We start from the raw sequence: 16874 nt of genomic DNA on the forward strand, positions 1-16874 counted from the left end.
AACCGTATGAACGTTAACGCAGAGTCGTCTCCAAACAACACAAACTACTGAGCTCGGTGCTTCAGGTGCAACTTGAAGGTTTCATCCTGCAGTAAATATCCTACTGAAGTCGCCTTGTGGTGTTTTGGGCCGCGTCACCGTGGCAACAACAACACACAAACAACAAGCACGTATTTTATAACAGGGTGGAGTTTATTACTAAGAAACTTGAGTATTGAAAGTGTTAAATGTGATGGAGTCTCTCAACGCACCGCCAAAATAAAACACAGACAGCAGCAACGGTCCCAAAAAATCAGATCAAACAGAAAGAGGAACGATTTTAACTTTAAATCTCTTAATAACGTCGTTATTGTACCTGAAAGAAATGATCACAATAAAGTACGTCCTCATTCTGCTGTAAACGGTCAGATATTAACAAACATTTCTCTCCATCAGCAGTCGGGATTATCTTTTTATTATTATATTATATACATTCAGTCTCCTGAAACCAAATGAACTCATTGCAACAAAGAAAGGAAAAGGGTAATAAAATAAAATCCACTCTATACTCCAGGACGAGTCTCTGGGGGACAAAGAGCGTAACCATGACGACGGCGCTGAAGCTCATTTTAAAACTTGTCCTGCTGCGCTGAAAGAAACAGAATACAGAGTACATCTGGTGTACAAGTACAAGTACTGCACTCCAGTGGAAAGTCAAGGTACTTGACTGCAGCGCTTTATATTTTATATTTGACGTTAATTTACAAATGAACCTCTCAGAGGTAAATATTTGACTTTTATTATATTCGTGTGACGCTTTAGTTTCTTCTCAGATTAGTTTTTCATCTTCCTGCCCAGAAAAAACATCACTTCATCCTTCAGTTTATCACAAATAGAATGATGAAGATGAAGCTAAATAAAAGGACATGAAGGAGTTAACGTGCAACATGAATGCAGGATGAATATGAATGAAACACGTCACTGATGTATTAATACTTTTAAATACTAGCAGTACGGTTTAGTGAGCCGTCATTTGACTTTTACTGAAGTAAACGATTTGACGGTTATCGGCAAATTAAAACGACTGGTCGCTTCTTCTTTCAGCCTCCTTTAAACTTTAGAGTTGATCTTATTTTACCGTGTTGTTGCAGTAAAATAATAAATTATACATTGTTAATAAATGTACAAACAAAAGGGTTCATTCAGAGGCGTGTTCACACACACACACACACACACACACACACACACACACACACACACACACACACACACACACACACACACACACACAGTTTAGTATAAAACCTGGAGAAACATGTTGAATTAAAACAAAATACATTTATACTCATTCATCTACACATAAAGTGTATAAAACAGCATAAAATAATTGTGATTAAAATCAAATAAAAGGAATTTCAAGAAGAAATAAAATCTCTGGCTCCAGTTTGGTCCAATAACGACGTTTCAGCCACAATGATTCATTGGTTAAAGAATCTCCTGCAGCAGGTGAGCGCCGCATTACCCATGAGCCTCCTCTTCTGTGGAGCTCACCTGGGCGCTGCTGCCACCTGTGGAACCCGACCAACCAGAGGGAGAGGGGGGGTGAGTGAGGGGGGGGGGGGGCATCACGGGGCGAGCACCAGCACGCACACGAGGGGGGGGGGGGGCAACAGGGCGGCGCCAGAGAGACGAAAAAGAAGACACGGAGGTGCGAAAGCAGAGAGGGGAGAGAAAGAGGAAGATTATTATCGTTCAGCCATCAGGAGACGAGCAGCGAGGAAACAACACAAAGACGCTCGAGTGCGATTCATCCACAAAGAGTCTGTGTCCACGAACCGCTTTTTACAGGAAGGTTTTACATCTGGTTGCTATGATACGGAGAGACAACGCCTTCCTCTTTGCTCTCTATTAGACCATGACGCAGGTGATGCTTTAGGGCGGGGCTTACTGTGATTGACAGCTCTCTAACAGACCATGAAGCAGGAGATGCTTTAGGGCGGGGCTTACTGTGATTGACAGCTCTCTATTAGACCATGACTCAGGTGATGCTTTAGGGCGGGGCTTAAAGTGATTGACAGCTCTCTAACAGACCATCAAGCAGGGGATGCTTTAGGGCGGGGCTTACTGTAATTGACAGCTCTCTGACAGACCATGAAGCAGGAGATGCTTTAGGGCGGGGCTTAAAGTGATGGACCCTTTCTCTAATAGACCATGAAGCAGGTGATGCTTTAGGGCGGGGCTTACTGTGATTGACAGGTCTCTAGCAGATAATGAAGCAGGTGATGGTTTGGGGCGGGGCTTAAAGTGAATGACAGGTCTCTAACAGACCATGATGCAGATGATGCTTTAGGGCGGGGCTTACTGTGATTGACAGCTCTCTAACAGGCCATGACGCAGGTGATGCTTTAGGGCGGGGCTTACTGTGATTGACAGCTCTCTAACAGACCATGAAGCAGGGGATGCTTTAGGGCTGGGCTTACTGTTATTGACAGCTCTCTAATAGACCATGAAGCAGGTGATGCTTTAGGGCGGGGCTTACTGTGATTGACAGCTCTCTAACATGCACGCTTCATATTTTAAGTCCACTAAGCTTTCCTTTATAAAGAGAGGAAATCGTTGAATAAAAGACCTGCGTCCTGATTCACAGCGGTTTGGTGGACACGTTGTCGCTGGTGTTGGTTCCAGGAGGACGGTGGAGAAACGTACCTGGCTGTGAGTTTCTGTCGTTGAGCAGCTTGGTCTGACTGTTGGGCAGGATCTTAATCTCTGGAGGATCTGGACTGTGACCGACCCGCGACGCCATGAGAGCGTTCAGGTACTGGAGACGAGTCACCTGCCAGCGTCGTGCAGCGATTAGTGGGTTAGTGCACGTTCATTAATGTCACTCTAATATAAAACCACTTCAACATTTTAACAACTCGCCTCTTTTCAACCAATCAGAATCGGCTACAAATGAGGAGCAACAAAGTGTTTCTGTTTTCCTGGTAAATGAGACGTTTCCTGAAGGGACCCTGGTGCTCAGAGGCAACACCGCTTCAGTCCACATGGGGCGCCAGAGCACAACGCGCTTCCTTTACTCGACTTTTTAGCGATTTTATAAATTCGTTGTTGCAGCCCTAGTATTTAGATTGTTGTACTTTAGTGAAAAGTACCACGAAAAAGTACTATGAACACTGTGAATGAGTTGAGAACTCAAAGGCTGAGAACACACACACACGCACACACACACACACACACACACACGCACCCGTATGAGCTGCAGGTCGCTGAGGGCTCGGACGGTGTAGTCGGGACAATAGCTGGACGGACTTGTGGCGTCGGCGGACTCGAAGGGATCCCTGGGAGAGAGACACTGGGTCGACACAGGAGACTGGTGCACTGCAGACACACACACACACACACACACACACACACACACACACACACACACACACACACACACACACACACACACACACGAGTCAGCACAACATCTGCTGTCCTGCTTCTTCTTCTCCTCCTTTTTGAACCTCGGTTATGGAAACACGGAGTGAATAAAGCTGCGTCATCACGATCAAACGGACAAACCGAGTGATTCTTGTCTCGCGACGAATCGTTATTCATTCATAAAATACAACAACGCGTCATCAACGTTGAAGCCGTCGCGATGACGTCACCATGAAGGAGATCAATAGTCCTCCTGCTCACCTGAAGAGGGCAGCGTCAGCGCGGACACGCCGTAGTACGTGAACGCTCCGTTCTCGAACTTCAGCCCCTCCTTCCCGATCTCCACCTCCACGCGACCCTGAGCACCGCAAACAGGAAGCAGCCAGAGGTCACGTGACGGCGCTCCACGTCTTCTTCCTGCCGCTCTGTGGGACGGACGAGCAACGGGCCTCAGAGGCTCTCAGAGGCTCACTGACCTGCAGCAGCAGGATGAAGTAGTCCACCGGGTGGTTGCGCGTGTACAGGTAGTGAGCCGCGCTCAGCCGGTTGTTCGGGTCGAAGGGAACCTCCTGGTTGACGCTGGGGTGACGCAGCAGGTGGAACAGGACCTTCTCGGACATGCGCCCGGGGCTGAAGTGAGCCACCTCTGTGGGGGGGGGCAGGAGACACGGGCAGCGACGTGAGGTACAATGTCGGGACAAACGGCTTCTTCACTCTTAGAATAAGCAACATGGAACGTAATCATTACGCGTGTGGAGTGAAACTGTGACCGAGTCCATCAGCGCGTGACGCTTCAGTCCAATAAGTTATTAATCAACTGCTACATGCAAGTTCTGCTTCTTCTTCTAAAAGAATAGTCACAGAAATAACAAAAAAGCTGCATGCAGCATTTGTTCACCCGTGAGATAAAAGGGAATCTTCCTCGTCATCCTCGGCATGTTTGGTGGCACTTGGCGTTCCGAGGGAGGGAACCGCCGGGCGAAGCGAGTCCAGTCCAGATCCACCTCAAGACGTTACTCCTGTGATGAAAAGAAATGTAAAAAGGTTCAGTAGAAGATCTTTTTATCAACGGTATCCCTGCTTTGTTTACCTTTTCTTTTTGACTAAGGAATGGAACCATAGTCAAACATACACATCTGTACACACAGGACCCAAAACATCAGGTAACAGACTCTTGCTTTTGGTCTCTGATGCTGAACAATTCTGCCTGATTCCCACAGCTGTCTGATGACAATCCAGTTTATTTCGCCCGTCTGAGTGGGAAGAACATCAGACAGCAACCATTTATTTTCTTTAAACATTGTTATCATTTACTCTGCTGTGTTTTGTCTTTAACTTGTTTAATGGTTTGACTTTATAAGTTCTGCCGTATAATAGTAACCCAACTATTTTCCATTTGAGCTATTTTCTTTAATTTTTATCCAATTGTACCATTTGTTCATTCCATCAGTCCTGTTGACACACAGTGAATAAAAGCAATCTTTCTCCTCCAGCTCTATTACATTTCCTATCAGGACTAATTAGGATTTCAGAGAGGGGAAATTGAAAAAGAAAAATCCCTTCATCCCGTGTTTTGTCGGCCGTGGTTTACGATTCACCTGTAATTCAGGAGAGAGGGCTAGCGCGGATCGTGGCACCGGCAACTCGCTGAGGCACTTCCTGTTGCAGGTTGCGGCGCCGCGGCGAATCGTGGCAACTGCCTCGAGTTTACGGCAACTGCCTCGCCTGTTGCCTCGGCTGAGTGAGGTACCTCGAGCGGTACCACGAATTCAGGGGCCGGTTCATCGGTCGAGAGAGGTACCTCGAGTTAACGGAGTCTTGCCACGACCAAAGGGAGCGGTGCCTCGGCTGATAGACGTACCGGGAGTTTAAGGGAGAGGTGCCGCGGCTGTTTCCGTTAATTTTAGTATTCATATGTATGCAACATGTGACGGTATAATACAGTTTGAGTACGACTGTTATCCGCGGGTTGAGTTGCCGTGGCGAGTCGTGGCAGCAGCCACAACTTCACGACAGCTGCCTCGACTTTGCGGCAATGATGCCTCGACTGTTGCAGTTTTCTTTTCATATTTTGACAAAATGTGACAATACTATCCTGTACTATGCTGTACTCTGTCCTTAAGAGTACGAGTGTTGTTGGTTGTAATTGGTTTAGTCATAAAACGCAGATAAGTGATGCAATAGCTCAGCTAAGCTAATATGGGCTAAGACCACTCGTTGCCTTGGTTACGATAACCACTTTCCGTCAGCGCCCGAATGAATGCATTGCAATTGTAAATATTGATGCATTGTAACGTTAAAACTATTGAGAAGTGCTGAAAGCTTTTTGTATGTGTGTGTATATATATTTTAGTAGTATAGGTACATAATATAGTTATATTACAGTTCATTCAAAGGCCTAATCTTTTCCTCAGTGCTGAAGACACGTCAGGAAGTGACAGAAAGCAGTGTTAAGAAATGTTCAAATCGTTGCAGTACAAAACCAAGACACAATTATAGAGATGATTTTGAGCACATTTATTTCTGCATTAAAAAACAAAGCAGAGATTATTTTATTTCACCCACTAGTAATATTATATATTTTTGTCAAGAGTACTAGGCTTAAAACAAAACTGTTCATTTTTTACGGACTTATCTGCAGAAATCATTCAGCGCATTCACAAAAGAACAGAACTTGATTTATGCGTTGCATTCATGCACAGTAAACACAATGGACGTGAAAAAACACCATATAGATGAATCTAGTGATTCTTTAATAAAATACTTAAGAAATACATGTTTGTCTCCCTAGTAAACAATAAAAACTGTTTATAGCATGATATTGTCATAAACCGGGTACCTTCCTCTTTTTCCTTTCCACCCCTTTCTTGTAATTTACACACACTCGCACCCCCCCTTCACATACACACACACACACACACACACACACACTTAATTACACCTGCTCATTCATTCCCAGCTGCTTCTCATTCTCTCATCTCATCATCCTCTCTTCCTGCTTCCTCTAATTAGACACTATTTCTAGCCTCCCTCTTCCCCTTGTTCTCCAGCAGAGCTTTACCTGTGCACCCGACGTACCTGAGCTCGCTGTCCCGTATCGCCTGCCTTGTTGTGTCCTGACGGTTCGTGCTGAACTATTATTGTCCCGTTGCTAACCTCTGCTTTACCCAGCCTCCTGTTTGACGTGAGCTGCCTGCTGTCTGGTGCGTCTCCCTCGGCCTGGACCTCGTTCTCTGCTCACTGGGCGTCACCGTTGCCGGCCAAACGCCCGTATTCTTCTGTTTGTGTGTTTGTGTTCATTAAAACACTTTACGTTCCCTTGCGTTTGGGTGGTCGCTTCTTCACAAGCACAACAGATATAGTCAAAAGGAAATAAATATCATTTAAAGAATGTCATTTTTCCTTTTACGTAACATCCATCATGAAGGTACTGTCTGTTGCCTGATCATGAGACAATATTGAATCGCTTAATACTTTAATCCAGCAGCTTTTGTGCGATCACTGGATATCTAAAAACAGTCATGCACACAATCACGCTCAGGCAAATTCTTTTGTCAACAATTGTAGTCAACATTAATTTAAATGAAAATACTGGTAACTCATATTATATACCGACATTCAATTTTAGACACGTCTTGATGGCACCCACCCAGTGTTATTGTTTGTTCATATAATCACATACGCATTGATTAGTTCTCGAAGTAGAGATTGTAACCAGGGCGGCAAGTGATCTTAGTCCATATTCGCTTAGCTGCACTAAAATGGGAAGCCGTTGTATCACTTATTGGCTTTTATTACTAAAATAACTACCAACACTAGTACTTTTAAAGGCAGTATTGTATTGTCACATATTGGTAAAATTATAAAACAAACATATCACATATTTGGGAAATGAAACTGTCTGGCGCAAAGTCGAGGCAGCTGTCGTAAAAACGGCAACCGTCGAGGCGCCACTGCGGCCAAGTCGAGGTAGCTGTCGTGAAGCCGCGGCAACTGCCTCGTGAAATCGTGGCAACTACCTCGTGAAATTGAGGCACTTGCCATGATTCGCCGCGGCACCGCAACCTGCAACAGGAAGTGCCTCGGCGGGTTGCCAGTGCCACGATATGCACTAGTTCCTACTGTAATTCAGGCTCCTCGGGACACAACCCTCAGTCTCCAGTTCTCAGCACTAAAACGCATAAAAAATGAATATTTTGCAGTATCAGAGTTCAAACCTTGTCAGAACAAGAAAGTAACCACTAACTTCAAAGATAAACATTTGCAAAACCGAGATCTAGAGACAAAGACGATATATCTTGGGTCCGGTTTGCTATAAAAGATCTCGTCACTTCTCCTCTCTCAAGCAGATCCTGGCCTCTCAAACTACCCACGACGGAATAGCGCCTTTGACCAGGAGTCCCTTACCCACCGTACCGTCCAAACCTTGAGTGAGTCAAGGTGATCAAGAAGATCTTGAGATCCGCCTCCAAGGACCACATGTAAGAAGGATGTTACTCGACACATTGTGAAATCATTGAACATGACATTTATTCTCAGGAACACCATGTCTCAGTTCAAGAGGTCACAGACCTTCTGTCCACTTACAACGGACCTTATTTTCAGACCATCAATACAGGCAGAAGTGGAAGCAGGGAGGAAGGTGATCAGGGCTTGTTTCTCTGGAGCCTCGGCTTGTTTCCACATTATAAGGGAGGACAGTGGTGTATCCTGACACGATGATGGCATCGTGGTCGGTGCCAACTATTGATCATCCACCGCCAACAGTGCACGAGGAATAAAATAAAATATAATGCGATGGCTATTAGTAGAGTAAGGCTATGGGTTAGTTTAAAATAAAAGCTAAAGTTAAAAAATATCAAAAACTAAAGTGCAACAGGAAGTGACAAAAGTGACGAGTAAAAAGTGACGTGTGCAGTGTGAGGGGGAGTGACAAGTGGAGTGTTATAGTCAGTCAGTGGGGGACCGGCTCTGTTGATGAGCCCGACTGCCGACGGGAAGAAACTGTTGGTGTGGCGGGAGGTCTTAGTCCTGATGGACCTCAGCCTCCTGCCAGATGGAAGGGGCACAAACAGGTTTTGTCCGGGGTGAGAGGGGTCGGCTACCATCTTTGTAGCTGCTTCAGAGACCTGGAAGCGAACAAGTCCTGCAGGGACGGCAGATTGCAGCCGATCACCCTCTCTGCAGAGCGGAGGACGCGCTGCAGCCTGCCCTTGTCCTTGGCTGTGGCTGCAGCGTACCAGACGGTGATGGAGGAGCAGAGGATGGACTCCATGATGGCCGTGTAGAAGTGGACCATCATCGTCTTTGGCAGGTTGAATTTCTTCAGCTGCCTCAGGGAGAAAAAAGAAGAAGAAGTGACAACAACCACAGTTCACCCGACAAACCGTCAACGCCGGTTCACTTTCCTCATCAACGAAAAAGGGCCAAATCCCCAAAAAGCCGCTGCAATTCCCCCACTCCATCACCCAGGACAAAGACATCAGCCTCCCAACCTCGTCCCAACTATTGCCGTCTTACCACACGTAGCCAGACGCTTCGTCTCCACGCTCTAGTGAGATCCCCAGAAATCCAGCCTCCACCAACCTCCAACTGGAGCGTTGCAACGGTGCAAAAAGGTCTAAAGGAAAATTAAATCCCTTTCCTCCACTTTTTGATCTACTTATGTTAAACCGCTGTGGATAACATGTTGCCACCAAAAAAAATCAAAAGAACACATAAAGAAAAATCAATAGTAAAAATATATATTTTCTTTCTTTACTTCCTCCAGATTGTTTTGACAGTGGCGGTTTTATCCATCTTGGGTGACGGGTGAGAGGGGATTGTGAATGTTCTTTACTGGCTTTTTTTACCCACAATCCTTTGCACAGCAGATGTAGAAGCCAGAGGGTTCAAGGTGCCATGTGATGAGGAAGTAGAATCCTTCATGTAACAACATGTACTTTGTGAGGAAGCTGCAGTAAATGATTCAACACGCAGCTTCACACTGATACGTGGGCGAGTTGTTCCGCCCCCACAGGTTCAACCTGATCATCAAAGAGGAGTGAAGAATAAAAACACTCTCAGCTCAGACTCTGTTGTCTTAGTGGATGTTTTTATTCAATATAAACTCTTCACAAGATTTGTTACAAAGGTTTCTGCTTCATCACGTGTTCCCTACTAGTCTACATGTAGAAGAAGACCAGGAGACAAAGAGGGACGTGCACGGGTCCTCTGGACCATCTGGTCCAAACTACAGCATCCAGTCTGTTGCCATAGCAACTCTTTACAAGGTGAAAGGATCGTTCCACTGATGCTGGTTTTGATCCTAAAAGACTCTTGTTCGAGCAGTGAGGAGGATTCTGTTCACCTTTGACCCTTGAACAGCTCAGACTGAGACTCAGTCAACGAGTCAGACTGCATACTTTGATGGTGACGTGAGGACGCACCCTTTCTGATGAAGGACAACAAGCTCCAACAAGCTGCGTCACTTCACTCCGTCTGATGGAAGCTGAAGTGAAGCACGGAGCTCCTTTTCTACACGGACCTGCTGAGGACAGAAGAGAGCTGCTCACTGAGGAAGTTCATGTCTACAAGCTCAGTAAGTGCAGCTGTGATTGGTTGAATGACATCATTGATGCTTGTGGACGTGTGATTGTTTAAAGCTGGGAAACAAGATGGCGCCTGTGTGAGCAGGCAGAGAGGAGTTGCTGTTAGTCTGAATGATGACGCTGTGATGAAGACGAGGAGCTCAGTCTGATCTGGGGTCTGTGAGGACTGTTACTGATGAGGAGGGAAAGGTAGCAGTTGGAGGGGCACTAGGACCCAGCAGGGACCACAGAGCTCACCTGGGCCTTTGTTCTTCAAACACACCTGAGAGACGCTCTGTGTTCTGCTCCACAGAACACATCTAGTCACTTTTTAGAGTGTTTGACTGTCACCGATGAAGAGGGGAAGGTAGCAGACGGAGGGGCACTATATATTTTTTATTTATTTTTGAGGTCTTATATTTTTCAGATATTTTTGGATACAAATGTTTTTGACTTTTGGCCCTGATATGGCTTAGGGGGCGTGGCATCAGCTGAAAGGGGCGTGTCATCATGATTGACAGCTTAACAAAGAAGGCTGAAAACCTTCCTCACCGCGTTGCCTTCAGGAAATCTGGAATTATGAATAAACTCTTTTAGTCACCATATTCACTTATTTAGTTCTATCAACCTCAAACTGCTTCATATTTCTAATCTTGATGAAACACGACCTTTCAAACAGAGTCGTGCCCCCAAAGACATTATAGCACCTAATGCACATACTTACTACGTAAATATATATATATATATATCAGACATCAGGACTCCTGATCGTAACCACACCAACAATGGAGAAAAACCCGTTCACACACACATCTACACGTGTACTAACACACAAACACACACCCATCTGGTACGACTGGTTTGCCTCATGTTGGAAAATACCTCAAGTCAGAGGGTTCAAGTTGTTTTAGCCGTTCCAAATATCCACTGTGGGTTCCTTCAGTCAAAGACGTCCTGCTCTCTGCGACAAGCTGTCGGATGACTGGACGTCCTTCACATGTGTCCACATTCAGAAAGCAAGCTCACACGTATCTGCTGTCACATGCTTATGGTTCATCACTGTGTGTGTTTAGCTGTTCCTGTTTGATTGTGTTTATATCGCTATACACCATGTTCACGTGATCGGGTGGAGCCGACTCCATCACATGGATGCTACGCTGCGTTCACAGTGGTTCAGAGATTCAAACGTGGTTGTTGAACGCTACTATCTGAGTTTATTGCTCTTATTCTGTGATTCGTGTTAAAACAGCTCGCTAAGTAGAACTTTGTCACTGGTGTAAATTGTCTTACTGCCAATCACGTGAATGTGGTGTATAGAAAGTGTGGATTCATAATTACCACAGTGCCTACGCTTCCTGAAGGCAACACGGTTGAGGAAACTTTTCAGCCTTCTTTGTTAAGCTGTCACTCATGATGACACGCCCCTCTCTGTTGATGCCACGCCCCCTTATCAGGGCCAAAAGTCTGATAGTGAAAAAACGATTGAACAGTCGAATCGGAAAATATGAAATCTACAACTGAATAATGAAAGGAACCTAAATATCTATATATATATATATATATATATATATATATATATATATATATATATATATATATAGAAAATAATTTGATTATATATCTAGAAAATAATGAAAATAAATATTTTGTAAGGGTTAGGGTAAGGGTTGTTCAGTCTGTTCAGTTCTGAATTATATTGTGTTGTGCAACATATGTGGTTATACATCAACATAAGTTGTAAGAATCCTCAATATATTTCTCAATAAATATAATGGGTAGATCATTTTGACTTGGTCATTTCAAAAGCGTCCGCTCAATGACATGTAATGTAATGTAACTGTTACCTGAACAACTCCACAAACTCCACCCAAGTGAAACAGAGTTATTAAGAAGTATTTAAAAGTCCACATTAGAAAACTCCTTGGTGGATCCACACACACACACACACACACAGACACACACGCAAGCAGACTTCTTTACTGGCTTTTCTTACCCACAATCCTTTGCACAGCAGATGTAGGAGCCAGAGGGTTCAAGGGGCCATGTGATGAGGAAGTAGAATCCTTCATGTAACAACATGTACTTTGTGAGGAAGCTGCAGTAAATGATTCAACACGCAGCTTCACACTGATACGTGGGCGAGTTGTTCCGCCCCCACAGGTTCAACCTGAAGTGGAGAGAAGAATAACTGCTCAAAAAAAAGAAAATGGCCAACTGTCTGTCTGTTATCTGTGAAAAACGCAATATTTTAAGAAAGCATCAGCATTTGTGTGCATTTCGATGGCATTTCTAGCGAGAAGTCTGCGTTATATTTTCATAATCTTCTATCAGAGAACGTAGACGACCTTCCGTTAATTAGTTTCTAGTGACGTAGTTGCAAGGCGATGTAAATGAATGGGCCAAATAAAACGTAGTATTGTCACGATTTTGGAGAGAAAGCGTGACAATACCACGTTCCACAGCTACACGTTTTGCTGTGAGACTGGTTGCGAATAAAAACACTCTGAGCTCAGACTCTGTTGTCTTAGTGGATGTTTTTATTCAATATGAACTCTTCACAACATTTGTTACAAAGGTTTCTGCTTCATCACGTGTTCCCTACTAGTCTACATGTAGAGGAAGACCAGGAGACAAAGAGGGACGTGCACCAGTCAGACTGCATACTTTGATGGTGACGTGAGGACGCACCCTTTCTGATGAAGGACAACAAGCTCCAACAAGCTGCGTCACTTCACTCCGTCTGATGGAAGCTGAAGTGAAGCACGGAGCTGCTTTTCTACACGGACCTGCTGAGGACAGAAGAGAGCTGCTCACTGAGGAAGTTCATGTCTACAAGCTCAGTAAGTGCAGCTGTGATTGGTTGAATGACATCATTGATGCTTGTGAACGTGTGATTGTTTAAAGCTGGGAAACAAGATGGCGCCTGTGTGAGCAGGCAGAGAGGAGCTGCTGTTAGTCTGAATGATGACGCTGTGATGAAGAAGAGGAGCTCAGTCTGATCTGGGGTCTGTGAGGACTGTTACTGATGAGGAGGGAAAGGTAGCAGACGGGTGGGGGGGGGTGGCACTAGGACCCAGCAGGGACCACAGAGCTCACCTGGGCCTTTGTTCTTCAAACACACCTGACAGACGCTCTGTTTGCTCCACAGAACACATCTAGTCACTTTTTAGAGTGTTTGAATGTCACCGATGAAGAGGGGAAGGTAGCAGACGGAGGGGCACGATATATTTATTTATTTATTTTTAAGGTCTTATATTTTTCAGATATTTTTGGATACAAATGTTTTTGACTTTTGGCCCTGATATGGCCTAAGGGGCGTGGCATCAGCTGAAAGGGGCGTGTCATCATGATTGACAGCTTAACAAAGAAGGCTGAAAACATTCCTCAACGCGTTGCCTTCAGGAAATCTGGAATTATGAATCAACACTTTTAGTCACGATATTCACTTATTTAGTTCTATCAACCTCAAACTGCTTCATATTTCTAATCTTGATGAAACACGACCTTCAAACAGAGTCGTGCCCCCAAAGACATTATAGCACCTAATGCACATACTTACTACGTAAATATATATATATTATCTTTACTTGTTGGAGAGGAAGTGCAGATAAGCCGTTCATAGATCAGACATCAGGACTCCTGATCGTAACCACACCAACAATGGAGAAAAACCCGTTCACACACACATCTACACGTGTACTAACACACAAACACACACCCATCTGGTACGACTGGTTTGCCTCATGTTGGAAAATACCTCAAGTCAGAGGGTTCAAGTTGTTTTAGCCGTTCCAAATATCCACTGTGGGTTCCTTCAGTCAAAGACGTCCTGCTCTCTGCGACAAGCTGTCGGATGACTGGACGTCCTTCACGTGTGTCCACATTCAGAAAGCAAGCTCACACGTATCTGCTGTCACATGCTTATGGTTCATCACTGTGTGTGTTTAGCTGTTCCTGTTTGATTGTGTTTTTATCGCTATACACCATGTTCACGTGATCGGGTGGAGCAGACTCCATCACATGGATGCTACGCTGCGTTCACAGTGGTTCAGAGATTCAAACGTGGTTGTTGAACGCTACTATCTGAGTTTATTGCTCTTATTCTGTGATTCGTGTTAAAACAGCTCGCTAAGTAGAACTTTGTCACTGGTGTAAATTGTCTTACTGCCAATCACGTGAATGTGGTGTATAGAAAGTGTGGATTCATAATTACCACAGTGCCTACGCTTCCTGAAGGCAACACGGTTGAGGAAACTTTTCAGCCTTCTTTGTTAAGCTGTCACTCATGATGACACGCCCCTCTCGGTTGATGACACGCCCCCTATCAGGACCAAAAGTCTGACAGTGAAAAAACGATTGAACAGTTGAATCGGAAAATATGAAATCTACAACTGAATAATGAAAAGAACCTAAATATCTATGTATATATATATAGAAAATAATGTGATTATATATCTAGAAAAGAATGAAAATAAATATATATAGAAAATAATGTGATTATTTATCTAGAAAATAATGAAAATAAATATTTTGTAAGGGTTAGGGTAAGGGTTGTTCAGTCTGTTCAGTTCTGAATTATGTTGTGTTGTGCAACATATGTGGTTATACATCAACATAAGTTGTAAGAATCCTCAATATATTTCTCAATAAATATAATGGGTAGATCATTTTGACTTGGTCATTTCAAAAGCGTCCGCTCAATGACATGTAATGTAACTGTTACATGATCAACTCAACCAGCTCCACCCAAGTGAAACAGCCAAACGGCTGAAACGGCCAAAAGTCTGACAGTGAAAAAACGATTGAACAGTTGAATCGGAAAATATGAAATCTACAACTGAATAATGAAAAGAACCTAAATATATATATATATATATATAGAAAATAATGTGATTATTTATCTAGAAAATAATGAAAATAAATATATATAGAAAATAATGTAATTATTTATCTAGAAAATAAGGAAAATAAATATTTTATAAGAACTAAATCATCTTAATTTTATTTTAAATACGTTTTTTTTCAAATCTCTATTTCGAAAGATCAAAAGCTTTGTCCTGGATTTGGCTCCATATACTTCCTGCTTCATGATTAGTTTGATTATGAATTGAGTTTGTTTGATGAATACAAATTACACGGCATTTCTGTTGTTGCAGGTGAAGCTGTGAACCACCTTCACACTTCCCCAATATTCACAGATTCATCCAACTTGTGTCCACAAAGAGGACGCTGACTTCATCAGAGGTGCTTAGAAAGAGAGAGAAGAATTCTATTTGATTGTGAATCCAAACCAATGAACCGATAAAACTCCATCTTTAAAACACGCTTCTTTTTAAAGGCAGATCAGTAATTGTTCTGTGTGAATGATGTTTATTTGGGTGTCTTTAAAAAGGCCAGATGGAGAAAGTCAAGAAGGAGATCTTCAAAATTCTAAAGGATCTCAAGAAGGAGGACTTTGAACTCTTCCAGTGGCACCTGGAGAACCATCGAAGCCCGGAACACCTCGGATCAATCCAACGCAGTGACCTGGAGAACAAAAACAGGGAGAACACGGTGGACCTGATGGTGCAGTACTACGGCACAAACTCTGTTCAGGTTGCCGAGGAGGTTTTGAAAGAGATTCAAAGGAACGATCTGGCCGAAAAATTATCCAAAATGAAGTTTAACCCTACGGGTAAGTTGTTAAAAAGTGGAAGAAAGACATCAGATGTGTATAATAAAGATACAACAGATTATTCATGTTAATACCATCCTTAACAAATGTTAATAACAGCCGGGCACCACCCTTGGATTAGGGATTAAAAACTATAACTATAGTATAGCTGTAAACTATAAAGTCTCATAATTGATGTTCACTCATTAAGCGAAACTATTCCACTATTAAGTGTAGATTTTAATTTCAGCACAGGCTAAATATAGCAGCTATTATCACTCTACAAATGCACAAAGTAAACACAGAAAACATCTTGTTTCAGGCGAACCGAATCCTGTGGGAGGAGATGGAGGTCAAGGTGAAGAGACTTTTTGTACCACCATCTAATTATTGCACAGTTCTATTATTTCCGTGGTCATATTCAATCAATCCACTTTATTCCACACACAGAGGTCCATAGAGAATACATACACATAAAAAACAACAATACAAACAACATTTAAGAATGATGCAGACGAGGCATCATTTATAAAAACTTATACAGGCTTCGGGTCCAATGTTTCCAGAAGCACGATGTATACCTTGTGTCCCTCTTGGAGACATCCACTAAGGACACAACAATCCTATTCTTAGACCCTGTCAATCTGCACATGAATCTATACATACAATTGATTAAAACAGCTTTAAAAGTGGGCACTTTATTGGACACAAACATTTCACTGGCACTATTCCACCGAGGGACTTTACGCACAATTCTCAGTGCATCATTATAAGCCACAGGTTTTTTCATCTTCGACTTACTAAAATGACACCACAGGTGGGCAGTATACAGTGGGGCGCAATAGGTTCTGAAAAGTGCGATTTTAACATCAGAAGTGCACATGTGAAATGTGCGTGCCAGCATGTTCGCCTGCCCATACAATTTTACACACTGACGCTGCACATCATCACCATCATCATCATCATCATCACACAGGTCATCTCTGATCACATGTCCTAGATATTTGACTTTCTTTACAACTTCTAGTGGTTCACCTGCCAATGAGAAAGAAGGATAGACACACGTCATTTCCTCCTTGGTTCTGGCAATCACTACCACACTCTTCATAGAGTTACATTTTATATCAAACATCAGTCCATATTGAGAGCATATTCTAAGAAGTTGCTGTAGGCCAGCACTGGAGGGAGACAGTACCACCAAATCATCAGCATGAGGCATATGATTAAGTAGACTATCCCCCACCAAG

At 43.5% G+C, this 16874-nt stretch overlaps 2 protein-coding genes across 3 annotated transcripts in view; one reads left to right on the forward strand and one right to left on the reverse strand.

Annotated features, from left to right (window-relative positions):
- Window positions 1-16874, forward strand: part of LOC120814177 (uncharacterized) — a 351528-nt gene that overhangs the window by 242777 nt on the left and 91877 nt on the right.
- LOC120813553 (metal transporter CNNM3-like) lies at window positions 434-4137 on the reverse strand. Of its 2 annotated transcripts, XM_078088716.1 has the most exons (5): window positions 3882-4134; window positions 3667-3763; window positions 3227-3357; window positions 2686-2812; window positions 434-1547 (listed from the first exon to the last, which is right to left on the reverse strand). In XM_078088716.1, exons 1-5 carry the CDS (start codon window positions 4023-4025, stop codon window positions 1498-1500), a joined length of 549 nt encoding a protein of 182 aa, XP_077944842.1. In that variant the 5' UTR covers window positions 4026-4134; the 3' UTR covers window positions 434-1497. The 2 variants fall into 2 exon arrangements, with proteins under 2 accessions (XP_077944842.1, XP_077944841.1); XM_078088715.1 differs by lacking the exon at window positions 434-1547 and having other exon boundaries at window positions 2579-2812; window positions 3882-4137.

This window comes from Gasterosteus aculeatus, chromosome 14 (genome assembly GCF_964276395.1).
Source record: "Gasterosteus aculeatus chromosome 14, fGasAcu3.hap1.1, whole genome shotgun sequence".
In the NCBI taxonomy this organism is placed as follows: Eukaryota; Metazoa; Chordata; class Actinopteri; order Perciformes; family Gasterosteidae; genus Gasterosteus; species Gasterosteus aculeatus.

Bases quoted from the DNA above. Each gene is read 5' to 3' on its own strand.
- LOC120813553 (XM_078088715.1), bottom strand. From the start codon at position 4,025: ATGTCCGAGAAGGTCCTGTTCCACCTGCTGCGTCACCCCAGCGTCAAC. The intron at 3,764-3,881 runs GTCAGTGAGCCT...TGCGGTGCTCAG, and splicing joins ACTTCATCCTGCTGCTGCAG to GGTCGCGTGGAGGTGGAGAT. The intron at 2,813-3,226 runs GTGCGTGTGTGT...CGACGCTGGCAG, and splicing joins GCGACCTGCAGCTCATACGG to GTGACTCGTCTCCAGTACCT.